The sequence below is a fragment of the Myotis nattereri genome, assembly GCF_964212035.1.
Source record: "Myotis nattereri genome assembly, chromosome: 8".
Taxonomy (NCBI): domain Eukaryota; kingdom Metazoa; phylum Chordata; class Mammalia; order Chiroptera; family Vespertilionidae; genus Myotis; species Myotis nattereri.
The window spans coordinates 11,402,973-11,426,744 of NC_138083.1; the positions used below are offsets into that span (position 1 = coordinate 11,402,973).

A 23,772-nucleotide genomic window follows, 5' to 3' on the forward strand; every position below is an offset into this window, starting at 1 on the left:
ACCCTGTAGTTTGCTCGTCCCCGTGGCCACATGTAGACGTTGTATGACATGTCATCTCTCAGTCCCTTCCCCTCTTGCTGGACCCTGGGGCTGTCTCCAGGCTTGGCTCTGGGACTAGTCCTGCTGTGAACGTATCTTGGAGCCCATGTACTGTGTGGTTTGGCTGGGCCCTGTGGTGTATCTGAGTTAGCGTGAGTAGAAATGGATAATGTTCCAGCGTGTTAGTACTCAGTGGCGTGTCCCCATCGGGGGCAGTTCCTGTCGCTCCGTATCCTCACCGACACTTGGTATCATCTGTCTCCTTTCATTTCAGCCGTCCTCGTGGGAACAGAGTAGTATCGCAAGAAATGCATTCTTTTCCTTATGATTTATGTGAGAGAGGCTTCCTTTTTCTTGACCTGAGGTTAAGTTTTCTTTTTTTAATATATTTTATTGATTTTTTACAGAGAGGGAGGGAGAGGGATAGAGAGTTAGAAACATCGATGAGAGAGAAACATCGATCAGCTGCCTCCCGCACACTCCCCACTGGGGATGTGCCCGCAACCAAGGTACATGCCCTTGACCGGAATCGAACCTGGGACCTTTCAGTCCGCAGGCTGACGCTCTATCCCCTGAGCCAAACCGGTTAGGGCCTGAGGTTAAGTTTTGAGATACAGGTTAGCCAAGTCATGTGAAATCTGAAGGTAAGCCGGGCAAAATAATCACACCTCAGCAGCCAGCACCCTGTCCTTGAGGAGTTTAATTATAGGGAAACAGTAAAACACTGTAAAGTTTATTTATACTCTCAACATTTATATGTGTTTATATTTCTTAATTATATACAATTCTATGTATCAAACTTTAATGTAATATATATTTTTATGTGTATTTGTACTTTATAAAATATAAAAGTTACATGTGTGCATGTGTATTAGAGAAAAACTGGAGAACAGAGAAAAGCGCTGAATGTAACCCTGGCGTTAACTTTCCCTTCAAAGAAACCGCAACTGCCTTGGCTTGGAGCATCGTCCCACTAGGCAGAGGTTGTGCTTTGATTCCTGGTCAGGGCACATAAATCCGTGGAATAACAAATCGATGTCTCCCCCTCACCCCATCCTTTCCCTCCCGCTTTCTCATCAATAATAACAAGCCCTGGCCGGTTTGGCTCAGTGGATAGAGCTTTGGCCCGTGGACTGAAGCGTCCAGGGTTCAGTTCTGGTCAAGGGCACATGCCCAGGTTGCAGGCTCGATCCCAGTGGGGGGCGTGCAGGAGGCAGCTGATCAGTGATTCTCTCTCATCATTGATGTTTCTCTCTCCCTCTCCCTTCCTCTCTGGAATCAATAAAAATATATAAAAAAAGAAAAAGACAACCACAGGTAACACAAACACTTCAGCGTAGGCTGTGTTTCCGGGCCCACGTCGTCTTGCGAATGATACCCATGTAGTGTGCGTGTTTGTATTTCCTACCTTTCCCACTTAGCATTGTAGCGCAGGGCCTTGTCTGTATCACCAGGGCCTTTGTAAGCGACGCTTTAAATGGCAACAGAATATTTCTTTGAAAAGACTTCGCTAATTTACTTAACCCCGGGCCCTGTAGTTCCACAAATGGATTCCTGTTTTCATTTTTTAAACAATGTTTCCGTTCTGAAGGCTGGCCCTCCAAAGCAGCCTCACCCCAAAGACACACAGGGGAACGCAGACCCCGAGACCCCAGCAGGCACCTGTTTGGGGTGGGAAGAGCGCCATCTGCAGCAGGACTTTCGCCAAACAGCTCTGCTCATGGCCCCGCAGAACCGCACATAAAATAGCGCCTTCCTCTGTCTTGTTTACATGTTCCGGAGCTCCGCACGGATTCTGGCACGTAGTAGGTGCTCAGTTAATACTCGCTGAGTGAATGATGAGGAGTAGGAGCCACAGTTCCAGCCAGCCTGCCTGCTTCCAGTGCCCTTAGTTTTATTTGAAAACATTAAAGTCCCCAAGGGACTCCGGGTTCCTAATTCCTGTGGGGTGTGGGTGGTGTGCGGGGCGCACGGCGGGCTCTCGGTGCAGGTGTGTGCGGAGTGTTGGGGCCAGAAGGCAGAGAAGCAATGGAGCAACCTTCTGCACAGAAGGAAAAGGGAGGCCTCTCCCCCCACCCCCCTCCCTCCCTCTCCTCCATCCTTCCCCTCCCTCCCCCTTTCTCATCACTCAGCCTGTTGCTTTAAGGAATTAGCCACAGAAGCAGCTTGTCCCAGGCCTGGGTCACAGATCTCAAATCGATCCCAGATTTGCTGCTCGGCTGTAGCTGCCGCTGTTGCAGTCCTCAGGGCTCCCAGCAACTTCTGCTGCCTCACCAAGATTTCTGACATCTTCAGGCAGTGAAGACTGGGGCTGGGCCTTTGTCAGGTAGTCAGGAACAACCCCCTGAGGAGCAGTGGGCCGTTTTGTGCCAAATGATGGCACCAGCAGCTTGGGGGACCAGGGCAAGCCAGACGACGCCCTGCCAAGCAGAGAGGCCCGGGGTGGCCCAGGAGGGACCTGCCCCACTTGGAGCCGTGCCTGAGCACTCTCCCCAGCTCTGGGGCCCTGCAGCGACTTTCAAGCTCTAGAGTTTTGTTTTTTTCCACGATGAAAATAATTTCTTTTTTAAAAAGTAGTGGTTCCTGTTATAGAAAACTTAAAGATGCAGTAGCTAGAATTATTGAAAGCCCTCCGTCCTCTTGTTAACATTGAGGTATGTTACCTTCTATCTGTATTTTTATTGAATGCCTATCAATGACATGATTTCAGTTCATTTTTACCATTATAAGTTAGACTTAGTCTAGAGAAGATATCTTTTTTTTTTTTTTAATCATTGATTTCAGAGAGAAAAGGAGAGGCGGAGAGAGAGGTAGAAACATCAGTGATGAGAAAGAATCACTGATTGGCTGCTTCCTGCATACACTGGAGATAGAGCCCACAACCTGGGTATGTGCCCTGACCGGGAATCAAACCGTGACCTCCTGGTTCATAGGTTGACGCTCAACCGCTGAGCCACACTGGCCGGGCTAGAGAGGATGGCTTGATGCGTGAACTTAATTCCTTTTGAGGATTTTCATAGGCTAGACTCTAAGGCCAGTGGGTTAAATGGACCACGGGGCGTTCTAGGGCTTTCTGCAAGGCCTCCCTCGTTTTACTCCCTGTGAGACCCAGAATCGCCCCACGTACTAGGGTTAGGGTGTGGGCGATGCCCCCACCAGCCATTTTAGTTTTGCTTATGCTCAGTGCATGCCCACAACATTGGGAACGTCTGAGAGAGAGAAAGAAGTAAAAGCATGTGCTTTCCTTCCTCTGTCCACCACTGGGCTTCCTGCTTATTAATGAGCGAGGTGGTGGGGGTGGAGGACGGGCCTGTGGTCGACTGAGGACACAATTCAGGCTCTGTGGATGGGCCGGGTGACCGTAGCCCCTCGTGGTGGTGTGTGTGGTGGTAGTTACGCAAGACGTGTTTGAGAGGCTGAGCCTTCTTTGTTGAATGAATAGAAGAAAGTCTGCATGTCGTTTCTCATGATGAAGCTGTGTGCAGACCGCAGGGCCACGAGCAGACTGTCCGCCTTCCCTGCCAAGGGTGGAGGCGGGCAGCATGATGGTTGGAGCCCAGGGTGGCATCCCCTGCGGCACCATCATCAGAAAAGGTGGGACCATGCTACCTGGTGAGTGCCCGCCTGTGAGCTGTCATTGCCCAGACCCCCAGCACCTTCCCAGGAAACACCTCCCATGGCCGTCCTGGGGCTGTCTCAGCGCCAAAGCCACACCCGAGGTGGGGCGCGTGTGGCCGTGGCGCTGCCCTGGTCTCCATGGGAACAGGGAGGAGCCGGATCTGGGAAGGAAAAAGGTTACTAACACGGTGGTGGCTCCCCAAGGCCAGGGTGGGCTGCTGGGGCGCTGAGGGGTTGAGTATGTGGGTTTAAGCAGGACCGCCTCTGTGCAAGTACGACCGGCTATAGGACCCTGGCATGTGAGTGCACTTCTCTGACGTGGGCATGGCTACGGTGCCCAGCGCTTCCGGGACTCGGTGAGTTGGTGCGTGTAGAGTGCGGAGATCCCAAAGCCGTGGCCCACGTGGCCCACGAAAGCACAGTCGCAGTGTTCGCTGTTGCTAAGGCTACCAGTGGGGTGGAGGGAGGAGCCAGGTGTCACTGGGACCCTTGCTGTGTCCCTGTCATTGGATTTTCTGTAGGTGGCTGTCTGGGTGATCCAGAGGCGGCTCTCATAGTCTGCCGTGGGCTGAGGTCTCCAAAGGCTGTGGTTTAGGCCGCTGGGCCAGCTGGAGGACAGTCTGAGGCCATTTCTCCATCTGTGAGCACCGCCTGTAGGACCATTCTTTTTTAAAATAAAGCATTCCTTAAAAATATGTGTGTGTGTGTGTGTGTGTGTGTGTGTATTTTTTATCAATCATTGACTGGCTGCCTCCTGCACACCCCACACTGGGGATTGAGCCCACAATCTGGGCATGTGCCCTGACCAGGAATCGAACCCTGACCTCCTGGTTCATAGGTCGATGCTCAACCACTGAGCTACACCAGCTGAGCGGACCTTTTTTTTTTTTTTTTTAATCCTCACCTGAGGATTTGTTTCCGTTGATATTTAGAGAGAGTGGAAGAGAGGAAGGAGGGGAGAGAGAGAAACATCATTGGTTCCTTCCCACATGATCCAGGCCGGGGATCGAGGCTGCAAGTGAGGTACGTGCCTTTGCCTGGGAATTGATCCTGAGACCCTGCGGTCCACGCTCTAACCATTGAGCCAAACCGGCCAAGGCGCATGTAGGCCTACTGTGAGCACCAAGGGAAGTAACTCACATTGAGGACTTCACCGCAGCACTGGGCCCACACTGAGTGCTTTAAAGATGTTCTTGCTTATTGTTTTGGTGTCTGAGGAATCTCTTAATTCCACTCTCTGGCATTTTGGGGGCTGCTGGTGCTGGCTGGGTGCTGTGGCACCAGACCTGTCTTAGAACCGTGAGCCAGTGACCTCGGTCAACTGTAAATGCATGAGGTAAGGCAGCAGGTCCACGCGTGCTGGGTGCCTGGGGCCTGGGAGCGTCATCGGCCCTCCCAGCATGCATGAGCACCTGCTGTATACCGGGCCTGACCCACGAGCTCACGCTGGGAGCCGAGGCCGCACACTGAGAGCTGTGTGCTGTTTGGGCGGCGGGTGCGGGGGTTCGTTTCTAGATTTAAAAGTTGATCAGCACGAAGTCCCGTAGTTCAGTGTTTAAAAGGTACAGAAGTGTGCACATTGCAGACTCAGCTGCCATCCCACCCCCTCCGTTCAGCTACCCGAGCCCCTCCTGAGGCAACCACGCATCAATTTGAGAAGGTCATTCTAAAGACTTTTAAAGCATTTATTAAAAAAGCCCATGTAGCCCTCGCTGGTGTGGCTCAGTGGATAGAGCGTCAGCCTGTGGACTGAAGGGTCCTAGGTTTGATTCCGATCAGGGGCACCTGCCCGGGCTGTGGGCTCCATCCCTAGTGGGGGCATGCAGGAGGCAGCCGATCAATGATTCTCTCTCATCATTGATGTTTCTATCTGTCCCTCCCTTCCTCTCTGAAATCAATTAAAAAAAAAAGCCATGTATTTTTTAAAAAATGTATCTTTATTGTAAAAGTATTACGGATATACCCCCCTTTTTTCCCTTTGATGCCCTCCACCCCACTCCCCCATATGGGAATATCTTGAAGAGGACTTACCGAGTCAGAGTGAATGTGCATTTATAATTTTGATGTTATCACCAAGTTGCCCTCCCTCAAGGCAATCCTGAATTAGACACCTCCCAGCTATGAAAGTATCTGTTTGGCTGGACTGACCAGTGCAGGTTATACTTTTTGATCTTGGTCATCGTGCTAAATAAAAAATGATATTTCAGTATGGGTTTTGCTTTGCATTAAATTTAAAAATTGCACCAGTTGCCAAAAAGTGAGTGTTCGCACATCCAAGTTTATGTTTCGTCTCTGTCTTGAAGAGTCAGATGGTCTGTTGTGCTGGGCTTATGTAGGAACATATCCTGGCAGGAGCTGGGGGCGGCCACTTCCTTCCCACAGTGTGCCCCATCCCACAGGCCTGGTGTTCATTTTCATTTATTTATTCTCTTATGTTGCTTGCTAGGCTTCTGTACATGTCAGCTTGCCAGTCCTTGTCTAGAGAGAAACCGAGTACAGTGTAGGGGTGCTCAGAGCTGCTTCCTCTTCTCTTTGCGAAGAGCTCAGAGTTGGGTTTTGAAGGGTAAGTAGGTGGGGTGGGGGCTTTCCGCAGGAAGTCCGGTGTGAATGATCCTTGCAGAGGGGTTGGGAGTTGGTGAAAGGGACCAGCGAGGGAAGGACTGGGCACCAGCATTCGGAGCTCACCAGCCTTAGCTCAGTCGGTGGCTTGCTAATGGAGGACCTGGGGTGCAAAGGTCAAAGGCTTGGACTTGAGCCTGTAATTATTGAGCCATAGTGGGGTGGGACGCCCTGTGAGTCTAGGTGCACTGCTGGGCAGAAAGAGACCAATAGGGGAAGACATAAGGAAGGAGAAGTAGGGAAAGGGGACAGTTCCCACCATCTACGCCTGCCCCCTTCTCCCAGGAGAACTAGAAATAACCACCTGTGTGTGTGTGTATTTGCTTCCCAGTATTTTCCCCCAGGCATACGTATATTAGCATGTACTTTTAACTATAATATCTCTCTCAATAAAAGGCTAATATGCTAAGTGTCCTTCCCTCTGTCTGGTAATGACATCATGTGCCAATGCCTGGCTTCCTGTCCCTAGTGATGACTAGCCTCCTTGCAGTTTCTTCAGCCCAGGAACAGGACTTGCTTTATAGCCAGGTGGAAACATTTCACACTTTAACCAAATGTCTGTGAAGCATTTTCCTGTGCCTCATCTCATTTGATCCTCACAAAAGTCCTGGTGAAGGTAGATAGGAGACTCGGTGGAATCCTGTTTTCTTTTCATTAGCCAGAAAATGGAGATTTAGAAAGCTTGGAAACTTGACCCGACTGAAAAGAAGTAAGAAATGGTAGGCCTTGAAAATGACTTCAGGTTTTCTCACTGCACAGAATATAGTCAAACACTGCTACAGTTAAATATTTTACCCTTTCTTCTCCCTGCATGATCTACAATAATCATCTGCTTCATGTTGATATTTACTGCTGTGTTGCTGACAGTTACCTGTAAGAGAAGTTGATGCGCTTCACTGGGCTGGAAAAAGTTTAGCTAAATCAGAAAGCAGTCTAATTAAGCAAGTTTATTTTATATATATAAAAGGCTAAGTTGACTCACGCATGCGCCATACATATAAAGCTCTTGCTGGTGCCAATTGCATGTGTGTGTTTCCATCTGTCATTGTTGATTGTGAATTTGGTTGACACTTCTATTATAGAGAAAGGGCCAATAGCAATATTAAACTATTTCTTCTAATTAATTTCCTTTCCATGTGCACGAATTTGTGCACCGGGCTGCTAGTAGCATACTAAATTGCATATCTTTAGCTTTACGTTTTCTCCCCCCCACTTCATCACTTGGATCTGGACCTGCCAGTGTGTGACCTCATTCTTTTATTGCCACAGGTTCAGTGTACAGGGCGCCCCTCCATAATGGACATCTGGGCCTCTCCAGGTTTTGCTCTCTCAGTGCTACTGTGAGCATCCTTGTGTGTTTCCTGTTGCTTACCGGTCCCTGTAGTTGCCTAGGATACATCCCTCCAGGTGGATGTGCTAGGTCAGAAGATCTGAGCTCTCCATTTAAAGAGAAATCGCCACCTTGACTTTTTTCATGGATATAGTCCCATTTCTCCTCTAGCCAGTAGCATCCTGTGGCCAGAGATATGGTTGACATCAGTGACCTAACTTCCTCCTTTGCATTCTTTCTAACTTGAGATTTGTATTCTCCTGCTTAAGTAAACCACACCTAGCCACTGAGATGTTTATAGAACAAAGAAGTAAAAGTTTGGCTTTGTACCTCCCTTCCTCTTTTTCCAGCATCCTTCTTTTCTCCCCTCCAGGCACCTGTGCTTAGCAATTTGGGTTACATCCTTCTAGAACAGTGGTTCTCAACCTTCCTAATGCCACGACCCTTTAATACAGTTCCTCATGTTGTGGTGACCCCCAACCATAAAATTATTTTCGTTGCTACTTCAAACAGTAATGTTGCTACTGTTATGAATCGTAATGTAAATATCTGATATGCAGGATGTATTTTCATTGTTACAAATTGAACATAATTAAAGCGTAGTGATTAATCACAAAAAACAATATGTAATTATGTATGTGTTTTCTGATGGTCTTAGGCGACCCCTGTGAAAGGGTCGTTTGACCCCCAAAGGGGTCGCGACCCACAGGTTGAGAACCGCTGCTCTAGAGCTGCAGTCGATGTGGTAAGCACTAGTTATATGTGGCTATTTAAATTGCGGGAATAACATTTAAATTTTACATTTTGAGTACTCGATAGTCTCATGTGGCTACGTGGCTGCTCTCTGACAGGGCAGATATAGAACCTTTCCATCATTGCAGACATGCGTGGAGGATGCTGCTCTGGACCAGGGTCGCAAATCGGGGTGATTGACATTTGGGGCTGGATCATCCTCTGTGTGGTGCCGCCCTGTGCGTCGGAGGATGTTTAGCAGCATCCCTGGCCTCCACCCCCTAGATGCCAGTAGTACCTCCCTTTCCTGCACCTGCATTTGGGACAACCAAACAGCCCTCTAGACATTGTCAACTGTCCTTGGGGGTCAGAATTTATCCTCAGGCGGGGGGGTGGGGGGGAGGAACTCAACCCCCCCGCCCCCCTTCCCCCGGGTCCCTCCCACCCCCCAATGCTGTAGACTATTTTTTCCATATTGCTCTCAGTTTTTCTTCCTGGGCCTTCCCAGTGTCAACATTGAGACGGTCACTTCCTGGACCCTGGCTGCCGGCAAGGTTGGTGCGTCACGCAGCAGCTCAGCAAATACTCACTGAGTGGGTGCCGCTTGCCCGCACCGAGAGCGGGCGGGATCCTTCTCCGAGGCCGGCTCCTGGCTGCAGCAGTCACCTTTCCAGAAGCACGGTTGCCATGGCACTTCCCCCTGTAATATTTGCTTTACCTTTGTTGTTGGCCCGGCCGTGTGAAACCACTGCACGTCAGCGGTCATCACCTTTGTTTGTTCTAGAGTCAATTTATAAGAAAAATCTAGTTTGGCTTTTCTTGGTTTAAATGGTCTAAGCTGGAAGCAGTGAGACTAAGTTATCTCTAGCCTCACATCTTTTACATTTTTATTTTGTTATATTTTTATTGATTTCAGAGGAAGGGAGAGGAAGAGAGAGATCGAAACATCAATGATGAGGGAGAATCATGGATCGGCTGCCTCCTGCATGCCCCACACGGGGGATTGAGCCCGCATCCCGGGCATGAGCCCTGACTGGGAATGGAACGGTGACCTCCTGGTTCATAGGTCAATGCTGAGCCCGGGCCTAGCCTTACATCTTAACCTAGTTGAATAGCTGTTGATAGTAACAGGTGAGAAAATTGTTTCATGTTTTTTTTTTTTTTTTAAATCTAGAAAAATAACTCGAGAAGTAATATCTACTGTTTTAAAAAATATATTGATTGATTGATTTTAGAGAGAGGGAGAGAGAGAGAGAGAAACATTGACTTGTTCCACTTTTTTTATGCCTCCATTGGTTGATTCTTGTATGTGCCCTGACCAGGGATCCAACCTGCAACCTTTTGGGCTGATGTTCCAACCAATTGAGCTACCTGGCCAGGGCTCAGTATCTACTATTAATTGAATGCCTGTTATGTGCTAGGTCCTGTCCTATCCCTTTTCTGTATAAAATCTTTATCCTCATAGTAACTCAGCAAGGCAGGTCTTATCTTTTTACAGGGGGGAAAATGGGCTCACAGATGAGTAGCTGGAAGGCGCACAGCCGGTGTGGAGCAGGGCTGGGATGTCTTCCTAGCGTGTTCCTCACGCTGTCCATGTGGTCCTGCTGTGTTGAAACAGTGGCTCTCGCCTGTCACTGCTTTTTCAGCCTCTCCATTAATTCTCCCTCTTAGGGATTCTGCGGCGCAGCCATGTCCCGAGGCTGCCTGGGGTGTGGGGTGGGAGTTACTTTGCCCTGGCATGTGACAGACAGCTCCGTTTGGTATTAGGAAATGGCAGTAGCAGTCCACGACACCAGGTGACAGCTGTCACAACATAGCTCTGGGCGCCTTCCTCCCAGACCTTGGAGGGGGAGGGGCCTGAAGTCCACCCACCAGGCAGAGGGGGTCTGGCAGCGGCCTGGAGGGGAAGAGCTAGAGCTTTGCAGGTTATAAATCCAGAAGCTGAGAAGGGCCTCGCTACCGCCTCTTCTGTTTGGACGGGCCGAGGGAAACTTGGTCACCTGTAAGTTGGCCACCACGCCCAAGGCTTCTGCTGCAGGACGTTAGTTCCCAAGATATGCTTCCAGACGCTGCAGTGATAGTCAGAGTAACTCAGGGACAGGAGCTAAATCACTTTGAGACGGTAGGAAGATACCCACTTCCTTTTCCAGTTTTCCGTCAGTATTGCTCACCCTGGCAGGGCCCCCTTTTTAACAGCTGACCCTGCTGCTGTCTCCGCGCTACAGGGAGGAGAAGTAGCCCCGAGCCTGGCCCCCGCTTCAGGCATAGCTGCTGTGTCCAGGGGGAATCTAGCTGGACTCGTTAGCTTCTCATTGCGTTGATCATTGCATTGATTTTGGTATTTGCCTTCTTTGTCTGACAAAGTGTGATGCTGGTTTTCCATTTATGATAGGGACATGAAGTTACCTCTTAAAATACATTTATGTAAATGGAGTTCTGACCTGGGCACCGCTGACACTTGGGGGCCGGGTCATCCTCTGTCGTGGGTCCCGTCCTGTAAGTTGGAGGACGTTGAGCAGCATCCTGGCCTGCTCTGCCTACTACCTACCAGTGGCTAACCTCCACTGGGAATCACTGACTTAGGCAAAATTGTGAATTTAGACTAGTGGTCGGCAAACTGCGGCCCCTTGAGTGTGGCTCTTCCAGAAAGTACCACGTGCGGACGCGCACCTACAGTGCGATTGAAACTTCGTGGCCACACTCAAGGGGCCAAAGAGCCGCATGTGGCTCGCGAGCCGCGGTTGCTGACCACGGATTTAGACAATAGAGGTAGTTGGATATCGCAGAAATCCTGTGTATGAAAATGGCTAAAGTTTGGGAATCTGCTTAGGAAATTTCCTTCAATGTCCTCGTCTGTCTTCTTTGGCACTGACATCGGTTCAGTAGTCAGGTGGACGCCCCGGCCGGTGTGGCTCAGTTGGTTGGAGCATTGTCCCACGGACCACAGGCTTGATTCTCCGTCAGGACACATACCTAGGTTGTGGGTTTGATCTCTGGTTGGGGCGCGTTCGAGAGGCAGCCGATCGGTGTTTCTCTCTCACATCTGTGTTTTTCTCTCTCCCCTTTCCTCCCTTTCTAAAAATAAAAAATAAAAAAGTCAGGTGGGGAGGTGTCTTGAAAGGGGAGAGAGAAAGCAACGCTGTCCAGGAGAACTTCCTGTCATGCTGGAATGCTCTGTGTGCTGCTGTGAACATAGGGGTGCTTCTTTCTGATTGGTGCTTCGGGTTTCTTAGGATATGTTCCTAAGAGTGGGATCACTGGGTCACATGGCAGATCCATATTTAATTTTTTGAGGAAACGCCATACTGTTTTCCACAGTGGCTGCACCAGCCTGCATTCCCACCAGCAGTGCACGCGGGTTCCCTTTTCTCCGCATCCTCGCCCAGCGGGAACTGTTAGGAAGCTTAGTATCTCAGACACATAAACCCATTGGGGATACACCTTTAAGGAGGGCCCGGCCATGTGGCAGACACGACCGTCAGATGGGAGGTTTGGCGTAGTGGTTAACAGATGCCCAACTGGCTTGAGCAAAGTAAAATAAAACAAAACGAATTCGCTGATTCCTAAGACAGAGAGCCCAGGGAATGGACAGACCACCAAGGAGATTTTCTGCCTGTGTAAGTCTGTATCTACATCCCTCTCAGCTCCTTCCTTTTCTTTTCTTTTTTTTTTAAATATGTTTTTATTGATTTTAGAGAGAGGAAGGGAGAGCTGCCTCCTGCCTGTCTCCTACTGGGGATGGAGCCCGAAACCCAGGCTTGCGCCCTGACCGGGAAACGAACCAGCAACCTCTCGGTGCTTGAGACAACGTTCAACCAACTGAGTCACACAGGCCGGGGCTCCTGGCTTTTCAATTTAGTGCATCTCTCAGTAGGGCCACCTGGCCCATGCAGCTCTCGGCCTTCAAAGATTGCTGGGATTCCATTTTGTGGACGTTCCCTGTTCATTTAACAGCCAGGTTTGATGACCGGTCAGGTTTGACCACTGGTCAGGTTGATGACTGGTCAGGTTTGATGACCGGCCAGGTTTGACAACTGGTCAGGTTTACTTCCAGTCTTTGGCCTCCACAGTGCAGGCCACACTGACGGTCCTGCTGTTTTGGGCACGTGCACGCCCCTGCCAGTGAAGTAACAAGCAGTTTAACCTGGCAGCTTGCTAAAACATAACCGACAAAACTTCTATAAACAGCCAGCCTGACTGTATGTGAGTCCCTTAAATTCATTCCTTAGCTTTCAGTACAAACAGACAGCGGTGGGATCCATCATTACAGGGTTATTGTAGGATGGGGAGAGAATTTCCGGTTCTGCAAATGGAAGGGTGTGCTTCCTATTAAATGAACCAACACTCCGTCCCTCCGCCCCTCCCTCGTTCATTCAACACTTAGAGTGCCCACGGATGGCCAATGTGGGTAAGTCACACCCAAGAGCAGGAATGGGGTTGGACTCCTTGAGGCTTCTGTGTGTCTCTGGCCGTTGGACGACTTAAAGAGGCGCCAACACGAATGAGTTTCTGGGAGCGAAGCCGCCCTTATCAGAGCCACACCGTACTGGGCAGCAGTTCGCTGGAGCGAGGAGGCTATTTTTAAGCAGCAGCGTCGAGTTTCAGCGTGGAAATTCTGAACATCCGAGCAGGCAGCTTGCTGGCTTGCTAATCTTTGGGGTCCTGATGCCCGGGACTGTGTTTGCTCAGCCCTGGACCCCAGCACCTGACCTGGGTCTGCTTGGCCTGCAGGACGAGTGGAGAAGGGAGTTCCTCCGTGACAAGTAATTATGTGAGTCCCGTCCGGCTGGTTTCACTTCTGCTGGATGTCTCGCGGGGCCGGCCGGCCGGGCTGGGTTCCTCCCGCCAGCCTGTGTGTTCGGGCCGCGAGGGGAGCGTGGGGTGTTCCTGTTGCCGTGCTCACCAGGGCTTGTAGCTCTCGGGAAAGACACACTGCCTTTTGGGGGTGTCTCCGAGTGGCTTTGTTCACCAGAGCCGGCCACGTTCCCAGGCGTCCCCTTAGCTTGCGCGCGGGTGACCGGGACGGCCAGGTGGGTGGCACTCGGGCCGGCCCGCCTCCAGCTTGTGCACTGGCCCGTGTCCAGGTCACGCGGGGCGAGTCTCCGTCCTTCTGTGCCGCTGAAGGGACGCTGGGGAAGGCAGCCTCTGCCCCTCCGCCCTTCCGCAGGGGGCGCGGGGTGAGCAGCAGCCCGAGCAGCAGGGCTGTTGGACAGGACGGACACGGGTCAGAGCCGGACCCGGCTGTCCCGCACGTCTCGAACCCGGGGGCTGCACCCACTCTCCTGAGCTTTCTCCCTCCTCTGTACAGTGCAGAAGCACTGACCATCTTGCCAGTGGAAAGATGAATTCTGTTTCTTGAAATAAATAATTTGGGCTTGGGGGCAGAGCACCTTTGATTGCGACCCCAGCTTCTTAGGAGCCGCGGTTCTGTTTCCCTTCTCCCCCGAGGATGCGGCCCCACGGGGGGCCCAGTGCCGAGGAGGGCGAGGCCTTGACGCTGTGGGCGTGTCTTTCCCGCAGGTGCTGTGAGTGGCTGAGATGCTGCGGTGGGGGAGAGCCCAGGCCCCGCACGGTCTGGCTGGGGCACCCCGAGAAGAGGGATCAGAGGTACCCCCGAAATGTCATCAACAATCAGAAGTACAACTTCTTCACCTTTCTCCCTGGGGTACGTATGGGCAGGGACCACACCCGTTTTTTTCTTCCCACACCACATGCACGCAGTGGTGCCAGTCTTAGAAGGAGGTCCCCGTGGCAGGTTTTGTGAACACGCGCTTGTCTTTTCCACAGCCCGTTACCGCTGGCGGTGGCTGCTCTCTGTCCGCACAGCTGTGAGACCACCTGATCAGTTACGTCAACTTCACATTTATTACTTGTTTAGTGTGTTGTGCGTAAGAGAAAAAGATATTACAGGGACCTAGCATTATAACCAGAACCCCGGAAAGCCCCAGGGCTTAAATTTCCCCCCATCGTCATGAAACACATAGTTAGCTGCAGGAAAGTTGGGGGATAAGAGTATAGAGAGAGAGAAAAAAGGTGCATTTTAATCCTTTCACCCAAAGAATTTCTATGAACATTTTTTGCTCTGCTAACATTTTTGCTAATGACTTTCTGGTTTGCTTGGTGTGTTACTCTGTAGTCATAGCACTTCCCATTAACTTATACAAATACATGGACAGGTACTCCTCCAACCTTCCCCCGACGCACGTAAATCAAACCCGATTTTTATTCACTGTGGCCTCCAGACACTGATCGACTATAGAAGCCGCAGCGGCAGCCAGTTCCAATGCTGGAAAGGAAAAAACGTTACTATCTTCGATTTATTGTGAGATAATACGGACACACACATGCATTATACTGTAGCTTAAGGTCCCTTCGAATGCTTTTTTTCTTTTAACCAGAGTCTATACCTTTATTCACAAGGCTCTTTGACCTCTGAATAGGCTAACGATGGAATCCCATTACCTTTCCTTGGTAGTCTACAGTTGCTGCCTTCTTAATGTTTTAATTGCATAGTTTCCGTTTTTCTTTTTAAAAATTATCTGTATTGTTGAAAGTATTACAGATGTCCCTTTTTTCCCCCATTGACCCCTTCCACCCTGCACGCACCCTGAATGGTTTTTAAGGATGATTTTGATTTACATTCATTGCTCGCTGTCTCAGCCCTCCCCACCCTTCCCCCAAATCTCAGTAACTTAACTCAAGAAAAAGTTTGTTTCTTGTTGCTGGGAATTCTGATGCAGACGTGACCACTCTCTTCCCTCTGGGAGCTACGCCTTCTGGAATTCTGGCCACCGGCGTCCCCGTGGCCGGGCCAGAGCAGTGGCCCAGCGATCACGCTTAACCGCCTTAGCCTTGGAGAGACTCGTCATTTTCTTTTCTTTTCTTTTTTTTAAATATATTTTTATTGATTTCAGAGAGGAAGGGAGAGGGAGAGATTGATAGAAACATCAGTGATGAGAGAGAACCATTGGTCGGCTGCCTCCTGCACGCCCCACACTGGGGATCAAACCTGAAACCTTTTGTTGTACGGGATGACGCTCCAACCAACTGAGCCACCGCCAGGGCTGTAGGAAAGTTTTAAAACATTATTCACCTCCCACTCACCCTGCCCAATCCTATCAGATAAGCCTTGAATGTCTCCTCTCTCTTCTCTCCACATTCCAGGTGCTGTTCAACCAGTTCAAGTACTTTTTCAACCTCTATTTCTTACTCCTCGCCTGCTCCCAGTTTGTACCTGAAATGAGACTCGGTGCGCTCTACACCTACTGGGTCCCCCTGGTGAGTAACGCGCCGTCTGCTCAGTGACCGCAGAGCTTGGGGACAGACAGCTCTTTGTCTCTCTCGCTCTAGCATGTGGAATAGGAGAGTAGCCCTTTCAGGGAGAGGGCACCCTCAAGCTAACTCATTGGGCGCCCCCAAGATTTATTTTAAGGTTGCAGCTCCATTTCCTACATCAGTAGGGTCAGACGATAGTGAGTTCTGTGCCATTCCTTCCTTCTGTCACTCTGCTCCTCCGTCATTCATCGTCTCAGCAAACGAGGGAGGCCAAGCCCCGGTCTCTGTGGACTGCTGTGTGAATTGTTTTCTGAGACCCCATGTTCTACCTACTCTGTGTATGCTATTTAGGGGGAGGGTTTAAAAAAGTAACAGATTCTGTGCTTTCATGTGTATGAATGTGAGAGAACTGACCAGATTGCCCCTGCATTCCTTCCCTTGCCTTCTTTTCTTTCTTCCTTTCCTTTGACAAATGGTAATTGAGCACCTACTATGCGCCAGGCACTATGTTGGGTGCTGGGGGTGCAGTGATGAACAAAACATATAAATTCCTGCTCTCATGGAATTGATTTTCAGAGGGATAGACAATACACAGATTAATAAAGTTGCTTCAAATTGTGGGAAGGCCTGTGAGGGTAACAGAATAAGGTCATAGGACAGGCGGGGTATCCCAGGCTCCTGGAGTGTTTGCTGAGTGGGTGAAGGTGGGGACTGGGAGCTGTGGAGGGGCAGACTAGCCAGGGTGGCCATGGAAGGCCTCTTGAGGAGGTGATGGGAAGGGGAATAGGAGGGTGGGAGGACTCTGGGCAGACAGCAGCCGTGCAAAGGCCCTGTGGTAGACAGGAGCTCAGAGGACTTGGAGAACAGAAAGCGGCTCAGCATGACTGGCACTGGAGAGGGCAGAGCTGATGTCTTTTTCTCCAGAGACATCATGAAGTGTATGTAATTGCTGCCTGTTTCTCTCTCAGCTGGACTCGGGGAACACTTAGATTCTCTTTTCACAAACATGGTTAAATTTTTTTAAAAAAATATTTTTATTGATTTCAGACAGGAAGGGAGAGGGGAGAGAGAGAGAGAAACATCAATGGTGAGAGAGAATCATTGATTGGCTGCTTCCTGCACGCCCCCTACTGGTGATAGAGCCTGCAACCCGGGCATGTGCCCTTGACTGGAATCAAACCCTTCAGTCCGCAGGCTGATGGCTCTGTCCAAATTGAGCCAAACCAGGTAGGGCTAAATTTTAATTGGAAGAAGATTTGTTTTAACATTTATATTTAGAGAGAGAGAGGGGACAGGGGAAAGAGAGAGGAACTTTGATTTGTTGTTCCACCTATAAGAGCCAGTGAATGCATAAATAAGTGGAACAACAAATGTATGTTTCTCTCTCTCTCCCTTCCTCTTTTTCTCTAAAAATAAATAAAGAAAATTTAAAAAAAGATATACACAGTTCTGAGTAATTTTTCTTTCTAATCTTCAGCATCTCTCCTTGACTTTTGAACACTGACAACTCACTAAAACAATGTGAGAGCACTGTGTGAGTTGGACACACTCCGCCCGTGCGCCGCTAGAAGTGGTAGGAGTTCCTTAGGACCTCGAGTGGGTGGCTTTGTGCTCAGGGCACCCACTGGGGCGTGGAATGCTCCAGACCCTGCCTCTGAAGTCTGTGTATTGGCTTCTTTGCAAACCCAGATGTGCTGCTCTCTGCTGCCTCCCAAGGGGCTCCTGTGCATTTTTCTTTTCCCTTTTCAATTACAAACGGACTCTTCCTTATTGGAAAGAAATTTGAAGAACAACTGGGGAAAAAACCCCACACAGATGCCCCTGTGCAGCCGCCCCGAGATGCCCCATTTATGTTCTGGTCCATTTCCTTTTCGTCCCTGACATGTGCCTGTGTTTTGTGCGCACTCTAACATACAGGGTAGTAAATTCTGTATGTTATGTAAGTGCATATGTTTTGTAAATTGGGATCCCAAGTGCCCACGAAGATAGCTAGCTGTGTGTCTCCCCTCCTCCCTGCCTCTTGCACCTCAAGCGTGATATCTGACCTGGTGTGTCTCCTTGTTCTTCATGGTACCCGTCTGCCCAGCCTGCGGTATAAACCCATCACCCGACAGGTTCTGGGGTACAGATCTGTTCACACCCCCACTACCTCGTCTACCTTATCTTGGCATCTATGGTGGGGAGGGGGTGTCAGCCACATTGGGAATAAGCTTTTCATTCTCTTAACCAGATTCATGTAGACACGACTAAGGGGGGGATGGATTTAACAGGAATTCACACGCCTGAGAAAGTTGGTGAGAATGAGATCAGCTCTGTTGAATTCTCCCAGAGGCGGTCAGCGAGGGTCCTGTGGGCCGGAGGCGAAGCGAGCTGCCCGGGGAAAGGACTCCCCGCTCGATAAGGGAGAACTGAGGGGCCAAGGAGCCTGGGGAAGTCGCTTGAGGTGTGGTCGGATGTGAAGGGCTTCGATCTCACAGCGACGGAGCTCCCTCCCTTTCTCCGAGGAAAGGTCTTGGGATGTCAGAAGGGCTCTGGGCTGCACGGAGGCCGTGTGCACAGGGAGATTCGTGGCGGCTTGTTGCGTATAATGAAAAATTGGAAATAAACGCTTGTCCGTCGGTAGTTACCCACATGCTGGTGGAGCTGAGCCCCGGGGTGCTGCCCAGGAGTGAGAAGCCGGGGAGTCACTCCAGGTGCTGACCCGGGAGGGTGTGACTCATGTTTTTCTTGACGTGGAAAAAGCAAGTTGCAGAACAACATGGACCGTATGCTCCAATTTTTATGACCCTCTCCCTCCCCCGCAACGAATACAGGGGTGGGCAAAAGTAGGTTTACCGTTGTGAGTACCCCAAACAGAGTTCATTCTTGTGTTATTATTTATTAATTAGTGTATATTTATTTGTATTACAACTGGGGTGAGGCAAGAGGGCTGGGGGAGTGGTGGGGGCTGGGGTGACCTGGCGGGCTCCCACCCCTTCCAGTCCTGTCTCCTGGCTGAAATGTCCCTGGGATTTTCCAGGAGAAGCCGGAAGACCTGATTTTCAGTGAAAGTCACTGACCCCTGCTTTTCCTGGGACCCGGCCTCAGCTAGAAGCCGGCAGGTTGACGGCAGCCTCGGGCCATCCTGAGGTTTCTAACTGCATCAGGGCCCCTGGGACGGTTCAGGACGCAGAGGGGATGCTTGTCTGGTAGAAGTCCTGGCTTTCTTTCCGGGGCCTGCAGAGCAGGGAGCTTGGGGTGGAAGATGAATTGGACACCTCCTATTTCTAGGTGACTGTAGCTGACTTCCCCGAAAGATGCTTGTGCAGGGAATCAACGTGCAGTTCTTGGCTAGAACACATTTTGAAATGTCTCTGACCATCTTGAAAGCCCCGGCATTTCAAACGCAGGTAGGAGCGCAGTGGCTTAGCGTGAGGGCCGTGGAGCGCGTGGCTGAGCGCCGGCCTTGGCCGCACTTCGATGAGAAGTGGTGTCATCTGAACAAACGGCTGAGCCTCAATTTCCACATCTGTAAAACGGGTGATCAGGTCTATTTCCTGGGCTTGTTGGGAGGATTACATGAAATAACAACACGGAACATGCTTCCGATAGCTCCTGGCATATAGGAAATAGTCTCATTTTAATTTTTAAAACCTGCGCTAGTGACACTGTTGTTCACTGTCTGGATTAAGTTTTAGTTTTTAATACTTTTTTCTTGGCACTAATATAGTAGAGGAAGAATTTCTTCAGGAGATAGCAGAAATAGCCCATAACATTGTATGAAGGCCAAGTAATAAATCTAGATTTTTTTTGTTATTAAGATATAATTTATACACCATAAAATGCACAGACACGGCCCAGCTGGCTTAGCTCAGTGGTTGAGCGTGGACCTATGAATCGGGAGGTCACGGTTCAATTCCCGGTCAAGGCACATGCCCGGGTTGTGGGCTGGATCCCCAGTGTGGGGCGTGCAGGAGGCAGCCGATTCATGATTCTCTCTCATCATTGATGTTTCTCTCTCTCTCTCTTCTCCCTTCCTCTCTGAAATCAATAATAAAATAAATAAATAAATAAATAAATAAATAAATATATATATACACACACACACACACACACACACACACACACATATATTTAAAAAAATGCACAGACATGGAGTTTCTGATTCAGTGAGTGTTGATCTTCATCAACACCCATGTAAACGCCGCCTCAGTAAGTCAAGAACACTTCCATTGCTCCGGAAAGTTCCCAGTGCCCCTTTCCTGCCAACCCCTCCCCCGCCAGGGGCAGCTGCTTTTCTGAATTCTATTTCTTTCAGGCAGTTTTGTTTTCGCAGGTCGACTTTTGATGTTCAACATCACCACAGAGCCTTATTGACACCTTCACAGTGGCGCTCTGTGCGCTGCCATGGCCTGCGTTTCTCTACAAGCTCAGCTTGGGCCCGACAGCCCCGGCCCACTTTCAGACCTCTTTCTAGATGTCTGTGGATGTGCAGGGCCTTCAGACCTCTTTCTAGATGTCTGTGGATGTGCAGGGCCTCCGAAGTTGGACGGCTGGAGTTGATTTCTGGACCACATTTGCATCTCTTTGTAAATAAATTTCTAGCCCAGGGAATGGCATGTCCTCCAGAATTAATGAGAACTGTGTGTTCGGGGGCGGGGAAGGGTAGGTCGGATGAACTTGGGAGGCCGTGTTCATTGGCAGCAGGGAGGCTGCAGCTTCTGTCTTTACTTACTTATTTATTTTTTTAATCCTCGCCTGAGGATGTTTTTCTATTGATTTTTAGAGAGCGTGGAAAGGAGGGGAAGAGACAGAGAGAGATACAGCGATGTGAGAGAGACACATCGATTGGTTGCCTCCTGCATGTGGGGATCCAGCCGCAACCCGCACACGCCCTTGCCTGGAATTGAACCCGGGACCCTACAGTCCACAGGCTGATGCTTCTGTCCACTGAGTCAAACTGGCTAGGGCGCAGCTTCTGTCTGCATGAGCATGCACTCCCACTGTCATCCGTGGGACTCAGCCAGGCCCATGCAGGGCAAAGAGAAACCAGGACATTTGAAGAAAACAAACAACAACAAAAACCTGGCCTCTGGCCCAGAACAACAAAACTGCCACGGCAGTGGGGGGAGGAGGGGGGGGAGGAGCTCTGCAGACCCGGCCTTGTGGTGCCGGAACAAGCTTCCTCTCCTCCATACAGGTCTGCAGGTCTGCGTATGCTTTTGTTCTGAAATGGGCCCGTTCTTCACATCTGATTGGCAGCAGGAGGCAGGAGTCCTGTGATTGTAAAACATCTGGGGCTTTGGAGGAAGGCGGTCCACAAAGCAGCGCCTCTCTGGCTAGATTTACATAAGGGATCTGAATCAAAGTTAATGCATTTCACAGGGTCAACAGCTTGAAAATGAAGTCAGCAGCAATCCCTACTGCTACCCTCCGTGGGAACCTTGCTGTCTGTGTTTTTAAAAAGTGATTTTAAAAGGAGGGGTGATAAGGGCATCTCGTAAGAAAAATGAAGGCGGCCCTGGCCGGGTAGCTCAGCTGGTTAGAGCGTCGTCCTGATACTCCAAGGTTTTGGGTTTGATCCGGGTCAGGGCACACACAAGAAGCAACCAGTTAATGCTTAAATAAGTGGAACAGCAAACCCTTGTTTGTTTCCTGCTCTTTTCTCTGTACCTCTCTCTCTAAAAAGAAATCAATAAAATAAAAAAAATTATATTTAAAAGAAAAATGGATGAAGGTTCTTGCCTTTGTGGATTCAAGAGGAAAACTGGATGGAAATAGGTCCATGCTGTGGACGACACACACCAGTCTCCCCCAGAGTTTGTGAATTGGGGTGCCTGGCTCAGGAAGATCAGACAGTTTTATATTTCCTTTTTATTAGTTGGTACTTACACTGTGAATGCGTTATAATGTTTCTTTATAAAAATTTAGGACATTACAGACATCCTGCAGTCCATCCCACTCCATCCTTGTCCCTCTTAGCAGAGGAATCTAACCAATAGTTAAGGAAATGGTAAAGTCTTTCTTTAAAAAAAAAAAAGTTTTTATTGATTTTTTGGAGAGAGAGAAAGGGAGAGGGGGAGAGAAACATCAATCGGTTGCCTCCCATACATACCCCGACTGAGGGTTGAACTTGCAGCCTGGGTATGTGCCCTGACCAGGAATTGAACCAGCAACTTTTCAGTGCATGGGATGATGCCCAACCAGCTGAGCCACACCGGCCAGGGCAGAAAGTCTTTCCCAGTGTATGGAATCTTTGTTATTTCTGTGAACGGTGTTCCATTTTATGTTCTGAAAGATTGATTTTCCCGCTGACCCTGTCCATGCAAGCAGCAGGTATCTCACTCTTTTTAGCTCCTGCTGGTGGTCCATCTCCCTGGCTCCGCCCACCGGAGTTTCTCTAGGTGCAGAACAATGTGGCTGTTAAGATCTCAAGCCAGCCGAGGCCGGTTTGGCTCAGTGGATAGAGCATCGGCCTGCAGACTGAAGGGTTCCAGGTTCGATTCCGGTCAGGGGCATGTGCCTGGGTTGCGGGCACATCCCCAGTGGGAGATGTGCAGGAGGCAGCTGATCGATGTTTCTCTCTCATCGATGTTTCTAACTCTCTATCTCTCTCCCTTCCTCTCTGTAAAAAATCAATGAAATATATTAAAAAAAAAAAGATCTCAAGCCAGATTTCCTGTGTTCAGAATTCCTGCTTATTTATAATAATACAAGGGTAATATGCTAATTAGACCAGATGTCTTCTGGATGCCCTTCCTGACAAAGCCGGGGCCAGAGGGAAGCTAGTCGGGTCCCAGGTGCCTGTCAGCGGCTGGAGGAGGGAAGCCCGGGTCCCAGGTGCTGGAGAGAAGCTGGTGCCGGCAGCCAGAGGAAGGAAGGCCTACTTTTGCATGAATTTTCGTGCATCAGGCCTCTAGTATATCTCTCTATATATAAAAGCCTAAGCAACCATTATGACGGGAAGACCAGCCGGTAGCTATGATGCGCACTGACCATCAGGGGGCAGATGCTCAACGCAGGCACTACCCCCTGGTAGTCAGTGCACTCCCGTAGCCAACCTCCTGTGGCCAGTCAACCTCCCGCAATCCCTCCCCCGGTCCGGCCGGCCCTATGGGGACTGGGCGAAACAGCTCAATTGGCCCCGATTGCCGGCCAAACCAAGGGACCCCACCCATGCATGAATTTGTGCACCGAGCCTCTAGTGTGTGTGTGTGTGTGTGTGAGTGTGTGTGTATAGTATATAAAATTCCTAAGAGTTTTATTATTCAGCCTCTTTGTGCCTCAGTTTCCTTATCTGTAGCACAGTGATCTCGTATGGTGAATCTGTACATAGGGTGGTTGTAAGGGTGGAATGCACTAACGGAAGGAAAGCCCTTCTAAGGAGCCCAGCTCATGGCCAGCGAGATTCAGATGTTAGTGGTTACCCTCCTTCAGCCATTGTCTGTGGATGGACAGTGTGGGTGTTTTGACATTTCTTACTCTCAGAAGCCCTGAGACTAGGAGGTGGTGAATAGGGCTGTCCTTGTGCCTGCGTGTTGACGAGTGTTCCTCCAGGGTGTGTGTAGGAGACCCTCGGAGAAGCGGGTTTGCTGGGCCTGTGCATTTGGGACCCTTAGCAGGCCCTGCCCTGCTGCCCTCTGGCCTTTTCTGTCCCTGGCCCCAGGAGAGGAAGGTGGGTTCCAGCAGGTCTCACTCTGTCCCCTCTCTCTGTAGGGCTTCGTGCTGGCCGTCACCATCATCCGAGAGGCAGTGGAGGAAATCCGATGCTACCTGCGGGACAAGGAAGTCAACTCCCAGGTCTACAGCCGGCTCACAGGGAGAGGTCAGCCGGGGTTTCCCTTCAGCTCAATCATCGGTCGCTGACAGTCAGGGAGCAGAGTTCAAGGCCTGGGGCTGGCGGGGGTGTGGGCGCCGCGTGGCAGGACAGCCACTCAGTTGCTGGTACCAGGGAGGCCAGCGTGTCCCCCGGGGCCTGGGGAGATGTGGGCCGCATCCCCAGGTGGCCAGGCCCTCTTAGAGGGGGTCCTGTGGGCTGACTTGCGCATCCTCAACCTGGAATTGAATTCTGTGCACTTGGCATCCTCGGCCCGTTAGTTCCTTACCCTTATGGGGTCTGGCTGCAGAGGGGAGCTGGGAACTTGGCCCTACATCCGTTTCCAAAGGAGCCACATCTTTAA

General features: G+C 50.2%; 1 protein-coding gene across 1 annotated transcript in view; it reads left to right on the plus strand.

Annotated features, from left to right (window-relative positions):
* ATP9A (ATPase phospholipid transporting 9A (putative)) overlaps positions 1 to 23,772 on the plus strand; it is a 120,216-nt gene that overhangs the window by 16,011 nt on the left and 80,433 nt on the right. The window contains exons 2-4 of the mRNA XM_081096742.1: positions 13,859 to 14,003; positions 15,503 to 15,616; positions 23,309 to 23,417. Of these exons, the coding sequence (XP_080952868.1) occupies positions 13,859 to 14,003; positions 15,503 to 15,616; positions 23,309 to 23,417 (368 nt within the window). The remainder of the gene's footprint in view (positions 1 to 13,858; positions 14,004 to 15,502; positions 15,617 to 23,308; positions 23,418 to 23,772) is intronic.